This window comes from Cygnus atratus, unplaced genomic scaffold (assembly GCF_013377495.2).
Source record: "Cygnus atratus isolate AKBS03 ecotype Queensland, Australia unplaced genomic scaffold, CAtr_DNAZoo_HiC_assembly HiC_scaffold_234, whole genome shotgun sequence".
Classification (NCBI taxonomy): Eukaryota; Metazoa; Chordata; class Aves; order Anseriformes; family Anatidae; genus Cygnus; species Cygnus atratus.
In genome coordinates, this window is record NW_026109827.1 from 1,399 (window position 1) to 12,143 (window position 10,745).

The 10,745-nt window shown below is 51.6% G+C and overlaps 1 protein-coding gene across 1 annotated transcript; it reads right to left on the reverse strand.

Annotated features, from left to right (window-relative positions):
- Window positions 1–1,085: 1,085 nt before the first annotated feature.
- Window positions 1,086–2,639, reverse strand: LOC118250407 (inositol 1,4,5-trisphosphate receptor-interacting protein-like 1). The gene has a single exon (XM_035551469.1). It carries the CDS (start codon window positions 2,637–2,639, stop codon window positions 1,086–1,088), a length of 1,554 nt encoding a protein of 517 aa, XP_035407362.1.
- Window positions 2,640–10,745: the final 8,106 nt, after the last annotated feature.

Sequence of the window (10,745 nt, forward strand, 5' to 3'; positions counted from 1 at the left end):
CAGCACCTCATGCCCGCCTTTCCTGACCAAGTGTGGTACAGACACTCACGGACAAAACGTTTGTTCAAGCAAGCAATATATTAGCATTTTTGTAGAGGCCAAGCTCCCGGAGTGAGTGGACACTGGGCAAGAGCCAGATGGTCGCTGTCCAGCTGGTAAAGAAGTCTCTGCTTCAAGCCTCCCTGCAGCGGCCTCTTCAGCTGCATGGGGTGTGCCTCCCCCAAGGGTGGTTTGGCTGTGGAGAGAACACGGACGAGCAATTCCCACTGCCAACTGAGCAGCATCTTCTCCGTGTCCAGTGTGCTCAGCTCTGGGGCCTGTGGCAAGCAGGATGTCTGTCAGTCATCTTTGTAGCCACCACAATCATCACTGGCTTTGGGGCTGGAAATCCCTCCTGTGCATGCTTGCCAAGGGGATGGTGGTCAGGAGGTGCGTGCTTGCTGTCTTCAAGGCATGGGTGGCAAAGGTGGTGCCTAACAGGATACAGACACAGAGCTGCGGATGTCCGAGGTGGAAGGTGTTGTGCTAAGCATGCGTACCTGTGTCCTCAAGAACTGCATCTCTGGCACAGCGCAGCTCTGTGGCCACCTCGTGCTGCTGCTAACAATGCGCTCTGCCTACTCGAAGCTCACGAAGGGGTCCGAGTTGTCTTGCTGTACCCCAAGCATCATCTAAATGGAGAGGGTTTCCTTGAAGACACTGGTCAGCCTGAGCTTGCAGAAGCAGGTGGAGGGCAGCACCATTAGCTGGAGTTAGGATGACTGAGGTGTAGCCACCCAGGCTTCTGTCACCAGTTCCTGGAACCACTTGGCTGTTTTCTGCACGTGAGAAACAACGTGTTTTTGCAATAGAAGGTGCTTTTGCAGTGGAAAATTCCACTAACCTTGCGTATTCAAAAGTGATTGTGCAGGCATATGACAGTAGCATAGCAGTGGGGAGCATGTTAAGCAAACAAGGGGAAGCTCCCACAGTCCCAAAATAAGGAGGAACCAAGCCCAGTTGGTATCAGGAGTCTCTGCGTCAAGCATCCATGAAGCAGCCTCTGGAGCTGCATGAGGTCCGGCTCCCCACAGAGTGCTAGCAGTTCATCGTCTGCCATCAGCAGAGCGCTCTCGCTGTGCACGAAGGTCTCTTTCATGTCCATAGATCAGCAGTCTTTTGAGCCGATCTCGCACCACCTTGAAATTCTGCAGTGCCTCAACTTTGGCATACGGGTTTCGCTTCAGGTGCTGGAAGAGGTTGACCGGGCCGGATGATTGGAAGGCTGGTGGCAGGACAATCACATTGGGCACCATCTCATTGCCAAAGAAGAAGTGGTTGAGGCATTTCTCTTCCACACAGCAGCGCAGGTACCGAATGATATCATCCAGCCGAAGCAGAAAATCCGTCTCGTGCCACACTTCCAAGGGGATGGTGGTGAGGAGGTGCATGACAATAGTCTTGATGATGTAGGTGGGAAAGCATGTGCCCACCACCATACGGGCGCAAATCTGCAGGCACTTGAGGTGTATGCGGTTGAACACGGCTTCTCTGGCCACATGCTGGAAGAACTTCCTCTCTGCAACAATACAGCTCTGTGGCCATGTTGTGCTGGGGACAGAGGTGCCCCTTCTCATCTGGCTGCTCATGAAGATGTCTGAATCTTCTTGCTGCACCCCAAATATTATCTCAATGGTGAGGTTTCTCCTGGCAGCATTTGTCAGCTGGAGCTTGCACGTGCGGGTGGAGGGCAGCACATTTACATTGTAAACCTGCGACTGAGGGATAACCACCCAGGCTGTTTTCACAAAGTTCTGGAACCACCTTGCAGTCTTCTCCGCATCTAGGTAGGAATCGGTGCAGAGGGTGTCTAGGAGGCTCGGGTCCTGATTTTTCAGCTCATCCTCAGAATGGTGGAGGAAGCACAGCATGTCCCCAAAGTCCTGCTGCCGTGCGCACGTGCACTCCAGCTCCACACAGATAGAGGAGTTCCTCGCCAGTATATCGTCCTCATTGCCCAGCTCCAGGTGGAAGGAGTGCCCACGCGGGGCCGTCATGGGCACAAGTAGGCAATAGACAGCCTCATTCCCATGAGGATTCCAACCTTCAAAGGCACTGCCCACTCCGATGGCTCGTTGCAGCTTCGGAAAGAAAGTATTTAGAATGACTGAGTCAATGACATGCAGGAGGTCTCCCACAACCTCCTCCACCAGTGGGCATCTGATGGTCGGATCCGGGAGTGGCCAGTAGATGCGCTGAGCTACAAATTCAGGCAGATCTCTTGCATCATTGGGGAGTGGTGGTACTCTTTCTTCCTCCTCTTCTTCGCTGCTGGAGCTCTCCTCCTCACTGCTGCTTTCATGTTCTGGGATATCTCTAAGGAGCAGCCACAAGTTCCAAAAGAACAGGAGGGCAACACCAACACAGGCCCAGAACTGCCAGTGCTGCAACGCAGATAAGAGCAGGGCTCCAACATGCGCCCAGCTCTGCTCCTTCTCCCCCTCCTCAATTTCCAACAGGAGCTGCATCATACATTCTTGAAGCTCCTCCACACGCTGCCACATGTAGTCGTTTGTAGCTTCATCTAATTCGTAGCCAACCTTCGCCGGGCTCTGGATTAAGCCCAGGAACGTCAGGACGAAGAAAGTTGCCAAAACCATGGTCTGAAAGAGGTGAGAGAGAAGCAGGTCAGTGGGGCTGGGTGGGAGCTGGCTGGCGGCTGAGGGAGCTACGGCAGGAGCCGCAGGCCCCTGGGGTCAGGTAGGAGAGGGGGTGAGGGAGCTGGGAGGCAGCAGGGACTGTGGCCAGTACTGGCGGTGACAGCCGCGAGCCCTGCCCTGAGCGGCTGGGCCCTGGCTGCAGGCTTAGCAAGCCCTCGGAGGGCAGGCGTTTGTGCCCCAGCCCTGGCCCATCCCAGTCTTCCCCCTGGTACTGCACTCACCGATGGCTCAGGCCAAAATGCAGCAGCGCTGCCTGCGGCTGCCTTAAAAGCAGTCCCCCCATTGTGACACGTCCTCTGATGTCACCTGCGCCCCCGCCCCGTCACAGGACCCTCCCGCCCCGCCCTCGGTCCCCACCTTGGCATAGCGACTCCCAGCTGCCCTGGGCAGCCCAGGCCCTAGCATCCCACGAATGCGGAGGCACGTGGCCAGATGGTGCTCCCCAGAATCCCTTTGCATGTCCCACAAATGGTGCCCAAACAGGGATGAAACCAAAAAAGGAATGAATAGGGACAGGCTAGCAGAACAGGCACCAGGACAGGAACAGGGACGTTGATCGCCTCATGAAGATAGGTTCGGCCAAACTCAGCAAACCGCTCAAGAAGCTTGTATTGAAAGTCGCTGGAAATATGCGCACTGGAGCTGAAAAGAAGCTGAAGCTGAGAGAAGCGGACCTGCGCACACAACTGCCCCTCACTGGCCGAAGGTAAGCAGTTGTGCGCTATGGGGAATCACATGACCTTAGAAACAAAAAAATGTCCTGGTAACCTTACAGCTTATTCCCTTTATTACGAATCAGCAGTTTATGATCCTGAAACATGGGACCAAATTGAGGTCAAGGTGTGGGACTCTGCTACTGAAAACAACAAGGTTGCGGCGGGATTGCTCGGCACCTGGCAAGCAATATCTGAGGTCTTAAAGAGCCATGTGGGACCACAATCAGGGACGTGTGGCCAGATAGCGAGGGAGCTGCGGGCTCATTTACTGATCCGCCTGCTATGCCATCGGCCCCTCCGCTGCTACAGCCAACGCAGGCCTTTGCTGTTATGCCCTGTGGTGACCTGGACATTCCTTTTGATCCAGGCTCTATAGGCCCTGAAAAGGAGCCAGATCTGTTTCCTTTCGATCCGGGAGGAATAGGATACATAGGGCCCGAAGGCTGAGTGCTTAACAACTTAAAGCGAGATATATTGTTCCCATGACTAGCCCTGGAACTCTCCGGTGTTTGTAATCAGAAAAGGAATGGAAAATGGAGACTGTTATATGATCTGAGAAAAATTAATGAAGTCATGGAAGATATGGGAGCACTTCAACCGGGATTGCCATCTCCAGCTATGCTCCCCCAGTCATGGACATTAATAGTAATAGATTTAAAGTATTGTTTGTTAAACACTTGCCAGAATTCGGAAAACTTTGCTATGTTTATGTTTCAATTGATACCTCTTCTGATTGTATTTTTACATCTGTTCATGCAGGAGAAAAGGCAAAGGATGTGTGTAAACATCTTCTGTCAGCTTTTGTGAAATTAGGAGTTCCAAAAATGATTAAAACAGATAGGGGGCCAGGATATGGGGCCCATGCATCCCACTTTTTTTTTTTCAGCAGTGGGGTATTCAACATCTGACGGGTATACCTCATTCTCCCCACGGGTCAAGCAATTATTGAACAGGCCCATGGTACCCTAAAGCTATGCTTCTAAAACAAAAAAGGGGGGGTAGGGGTCTGACCCCCAGGGAAGGATAGCTAAAGTATGCTATGTTCTTAAATTTTTAAATCGATGGACAGAAGAAGGTCCTTGCATCTGTCCATGCAGGAGAAAAGACAACAGACAGATCTGGGAGACAGATCTGGGAGAAACTCAGTTAAAGAAAGGACACAAGTGTAAGGAATGGTCCAGCAATTCGTGTCAATAAGGGCTTTGAAGGGTTAACATTGAGGCCCGGGTCTAGGTGATAAGAGAACAAAGGGGGTTTTTAGAGAAAACTGCTGGCTACTGCACGGGATGTGGCGCAAGTTTCTGAAATCCCGCCCAGAGGCTACCAAATAAGGAGGAATGGGGAGCTGAAGGACGACTGAAGGACAAAGCCTGGGAGGAAGACAACCAGCCTTCAGCCTGAGCGACCCCCGAGAGACCACCAGAGACTGATACGCAGGCGCCCCTGGGAGGGTTTCGGATTCCGGAAACCAATTATAATAACCCTGCCTCTTCTAGAAGTAGTAATGAATATCTATTAGCCTAGGAGCATAAAAACCAGCCGCCTTATGTAACAGGTGTGCATCTTGGTGGAGCAGAGACTCCTGGCACACCCAGCGCTGTTTGCTTGCCTCTATTCGTTTAATAAATTGTAAACTTTGATTGCAATCCTATTTGGGACTCAGTCATTTGTAACGACTGGGGGCTCGTCCGGGATGGTCTTGGTTCCTGAATTCTGACTTGATCTAGGAGGGGTGCCCCCACCATTTGGTGGCTTCTTTTCGAGTCAGGTCAGGACTAATGGCATCTTGAACCTGAATAAGGGCAAGCAAAGATTTAGATTTTTTTATGAGCTCCCTTTGCTGGCTGCAGCACTATATTTTGCCCGTAATTCTGCACGTGAAGATCTGAACGAAGACGACGGAGTCGTAAGTATTTAAGGCGGATACTGTTCGGTTGGGTGGGATTCGGTTGCCCGTGTGTGTGTGAGAGTGTGACTGAGACGGAACTTAGTTCCGAAGCGATTGTGGAGGTCTTCTAACCGCGGTTCCAATCTCCCGCGAGGGACTTGGCCGGTGAAGGACCGAAGCGATTCCTGTAGGATTCGTGGGTGGGTGATAGGTCCTAAACCCCCTGCTAGACACTCTCACTAAGGCAACCAAGGGCTGTAGAAATTGCCACAGTAAAATTCCTAGATGGGTCAGACAAAATCGAAGACCCGGGACCAGAGAAAGGAAGCAAATTACCAGACATATCACCGGAAAGTCCATCAGGGATAATGATTAGAAATTGGAACTATAGGGGCCCCAGAAAAGGAAAAAGTAAATTAAAAATGATCCAGTATTGTATAATAGAATGGCCAAAGAAGCCTTTAAGATCACATGTCTTTTGGCCCGTTTTTGGATCCTTTGTAGACTGGATTTGCCAGGCCTTAAATATACATGTTAATTCAAAGCAACCTTTTAGCCAGGAGGAAAGTGATTATGCAGAATTATGGATCAGGACTTCACGTCCTTTTCCAGCCTCAATATTTACACTAAAAGCAGATGAGAAGTTTGAAGAAGGAGAAGAAAAACAGGAAAAAGAAAAAGATGATAAATGGGAGCCATTAGATAATTTACTACCTCTATATCCTAACAATCCACCCCCGGCGGTGCATCTTGTAATCCTATTTTGTTCTTAAAAGTTTTGAGTGTGACAAGGAGGAAGGTGGGAGCATTATCTAAGTAACAGTTTAAAAGTTTTGGCATACTCATGGCGGTGTTTGGTCAGTTTCCCAAGTATTGGGGGAGGGGGGCTGACTGATTTTCAAAGCGGTAGAATGGAGAGTCACTTCTTTGGTGGTTCGGGCCTGAGCCCTGGGAATTTGGTAAGAAGGGGGAGAGCGAATTTACTTAGGCCTCAATACCTTTAAACCCCATCTTGACGGATACACAGGAGTGATTCCTTGTTTTGTGTAGGCTTACTAACAAAGTGCATGAGAAAAATTAGCATTCGGCTTGAAATTCGGTCTTGTTGAAATGTAAATTTTGTGGAAAAGGTGTTATTGTTTGTCTAGAAGACGGAAGGCTGAGTGCTTCAGGTGTTTTTCCAAAGTCCTGTGGATTTATGATTGGAACGGGGCTCATTAATAATCTGAAATAGTAAAGTTGTATGTGGAAAGAAGAGTTTAATCCCAGAGAATTGGGACATTTGGGAAGAAGATTAGGAAAAGACAGTAAAAACCTGCAATAAAAAGGTTTGCGTGGAAGTTGAAACAAGGGACAGTAACTAATATAAGTAAATAAAAGGGAATGGGAAATCAAGGAAATGGGTAATATCCAAAACAAAGACGTCCAAAAGAAAGCCTCCTTGGGTGCATATTGGCACATTGGAAGGATATTGTTAGAAATGGGGGCACAGAAAGCAAGAGGACTTCCACTAAGTATTGCAATCAATTGTGGCCACTATATAAACTAAATGGCCACTTTATGGATCAATCAACTATAACAGTTACACAGAATCACAGATCGTCTAGGTTGGAAGAGACCTCCAAGATCATCTAGTCCAACCTCTGTCCTAACACTAACAAACCTCCACTAAACCATATCACTAAGGACTACATCTAAACGTCTTTTAAAGACCTCCAGGGATGGCGACTCAACCACTTCCCTGGGCAGCCCATTCCAATGCCTAACAACCCTTTCAGTAAAGAAGTTCTTCCTAATATCCAACCTAAACCTCCCCTGGCGCAACTTTAGCCCATTCCCCCTCGTCCTGTCACCAGGCACGTGGGAGAATAGACCAACCCCCACCTCTCTACAGCCTCCTTTAAGGTACCTATAGAGAGCGATGAGGTCTCCCCTGAGCCTCCTCTTCTCCAGGCTAAACAACCCCAGCTCCCTCAGCCGCTCCTCGTAAGACTTGTTCTCCAGACCCCACACCAGCTTGTCGCCCTTCTCTGGACTCTCTCGAGCACCTCCATGTCCTTCTTGTAGCGAGGGGCCCAAAACTGAACACAGTACTCGAGGTGCGGCCTCACCAGAGCCGAGTACAGGGGGACAATCACCTCCCTAGACCTGCTGGCCACGCTGCTTCTTATACAAGCCAGGATGCTGTTGGCCTTCTTGGCCACCTGAGCACACTGCTGGCTCATATTCAGCTGCCTATCAACCAGTATTCCCAGGTCCTTCTCGGCCAGGCAGCTTTCCAACCACTCATCTCCCAGCCTGTAGCGCTGCTTGGGGTTGTTGCGCCCCAGGTGCAGGACCCGGCACTTGGCCTTGTTGAACTTCATACAGTTGACCTCAGCCCATCGGTCCAGCCTATCCAGATCCTCCTGCAGAGCCTTCCTTCCCTCGAGCAGATCGACACACGCACCTAACTTGGTGTCATCTGCAAACTTACTGAGGGTGCACTCGATCCCCTCGTCCAGGTCATCGATAAAGATATTAAAGAGGACCGGCCCCAGCACTGAGCCCTGGGGGACTCCACTAGTAACCGGCCTCCAACTGGATTTGACTCCATTCACCACAACTCTTTGGGCCCGGCCATCCAGCCAGTTTTTAACCCAACGAAGCGTACGCCAGTCCAAGCCACGAGCAGCCAGTTTCTTGAGGAGAATGTTGTGGGAAACAGGTCAAAAGCCTTACTGAAGTCAAGGTAGATCACATCCACAGCCTTCCCCTCATCCACCAGGCGTCACTTGGTCATAGAAGGAGATCAGGTTCGTCAAGCAGGACCTACCTTTCATAAACCCATGCTGACTGGGCCTGATCGCCTGGTTGCCCTTCAAGTGCCTCGTGACGACATTCAAGATAATCTGCTCCATGAGCTTCCCTGGCACTGAGGTCAAACTAACAGGCCTATAGTTCCCCGGGTCTACCCTCCGGCCCTTCTTGTAGATGGGCGTCACATTTGCTAGCCGCCAGTCGACTGGGACCTCTCCTGATAGCCAGGACTGCCAATAAATGATGGAAAGCGGCTTGGCCAGCTCCTCCGCCAGTTCTCTCAGTACCCTCGGGTGGATCCCATCCGGCCCCATCGACTTGCGTACATCCAAGTGCTGTAGCAGGTCGCCAACCATTTCCTCGTGGATAGTGAGGGCCACATCCTGCTCCCCATCCCCTTCCACCAGCTCAGGGTACCAGGTATCCAGAGAACAACTGGTCTTGCCGCTAAAGACTGAGGCAAAGAAGGCATTGAGTACCTCAGCCTTTTCCTCATCTTTTGTAACTAAGTTTCCCCCCGCATCCAGTAAAGGATGGAGATTCTCCTTAGTCCTCCTTTTTGTGTTGATGTATTTGTAAAAACTTTTTTTGTTATCTTTAACGGCAGTAGCCAGATTGAGCTCCAGATGAGCTTTGGCCTTTCTAATTTTATCCCTGCACAGCCTCGCAACATCCTTATAGTCCTCTTGAGTAGCCCGCCCTCTTTTCCAAAGATTATAAACCCTCCTTTTTCTCCTAAGCTCGAGCCACAACTCTCTGTTCAGCCAGGCCGGTCTAGTTCCGCGCCGGCTCGTCTTTGGGCACGTGGGGACAGACCGCTCCTGAGCCATTAAGATTTCCTTCTTGAAGAGTGCCCAGCCTTCCTGGACTCCTCTGCCCTTCAGAACCTCCTCCCAAGGGACTCTGCCAACCAGTGTCCTGAACAGCTCAAAGTCAGCCCTCCGGAAGTCCAAGACAGCGGTTTTACTGGTCCCCTTCCTGACTTCGCCAAGAATAGAGAACTGAACCATTTCGTGGTCACTCTGCCCAAGACAGCTCTCGACCACCACATCTCCCACCAGTCCGTCACTGTTTGTGAACAGAAGGTCTAGCGGGGCACCTCCCCTGGTAGGCTCACTAACCAGCTGCGTCAGGAAGCTATCTTCCACGCTCTCCAGAAACCTCTTAGACTGCTTTCTCTGGGCTGTGTTGTGCTTCCAGGATATGTCTGGGAAGTTGAAGTCCCCCACAAAACAAGCGCTGACGATTTCGCGGCTTCTGCCAGCTGCCTGTAGAACTCCTCATCCGTCTCCTCATCCTGGTTCGGCGGTCTATAACAGACCCCCACCAGGATGCTTGCCTTGTTGGCCTTCCCTCTGATCCTAACCCAAAGACTCAACCTTATCATTCCCAGCCTCAAGTTCCTCAACATCAAAACACTCTCTAATATAGAGAGCCACACCACCACCCCTTCTGTGCTGCCTGTCCCTTCTGAAGAGCCTATAGCCAGGCATTGCAGCACTCCAGTCATGAGAGTGGTCCCACCACGTTTCCGTGATGGCAACCAAGTCATAGCCTTCCTGCTGCACGATGGCTTCCAGCTCCTCTTGTTTGTTACCCATGCTGCGTGCATTAGTGTAGATGCACTTCAGTCGGGCCATTGCCTTCTCCCCGGCCTTGCCATTGTTCCCCCTGGTACAGCTCCAACAAGACTTATTTCAGCCCCGTCCCCCTTCTTTCCTAGTTTAAAGCCCTCTCAACGAGCCCTGCCAGCTCCTGGGCTAGGATCCGTTTTCCCCTTGGAGATAGGGACCCGTCTGCGGTCACCAGGCCGGGTGCCGAGTAAAGCGCCCCATGGTCAAAAAACCCAAAATTTCTGTATTGGCACCAGCCTCTGAGCCACGTGTTAATCAGGTGGGCTTTCCGTGTCCTCTCGGTACCCCTCCCTGCCACTGCAGGGATGGACGAAAACACCACCTGTACTCCCGCTCCATCCACTAACCGTCCCAGTCCCCTAAAGTCCCTTTTGATAGCCTTCAGGCTTCTCTCTTCAATATCATCACTGCCAGCCTGGACTATCAAAAGAGGGTAGTAGTCAGAGGGGCGAACCAGGTTGGGAAGCTTCCTGGCAACATCCCTGACCCTGGCCCCAGGGAGGCAGCAGACTTCCCTACGGGTAGGGTCAGGTCGACAAATAGGGCCCTCTGTTCCCCTGAGAAGGGAGTCACCTACAACGATCACCCTTCTGTCTTTCTTGGTGGAGGCTGTCTTGAGGCGTGGAGTCAGCTTCCTCGCCCTAGGCATCCTCCTGGGTAGACTTTCTACCTCGTCCTCACCCACCGGCCTCTCAAGCTCCAGGGCCTCAAATCTGTTATGTAAGGGCACCTGGGAAGGAGGGGCCGGTGGGGGGGTGCGTTGCCTGCGAGGTCGAGCAGGGACCTGTCTCCATTCCTCCTCAACTCCTAGGTCCCCTCCCTCTGCCCGACAGCGACAGGGCAGGGGGTCCACCCCCATTTGGGGTGTCTCGCCCCGGTACCTCTCCTTCAAGCCCTGCAGGGAGTCGCTCCACCAGTCTATCTCCCGCTCACACTCCCTGATAGCCCTCAACCTATCCACCTCCTCTTTGAGTTCTGCCACCAGGCGGACCAGGTCATCCACCTGCTC

Coding starts and splice junctions, on each gene's coding strand:
- LOC118250407 (XM_035551469.1), bottom strand. CDS start 2,639: ATGGTTTTGGCAACTTTCTTCGTCCTGACGTTCCTGGGCTTAATCCAG.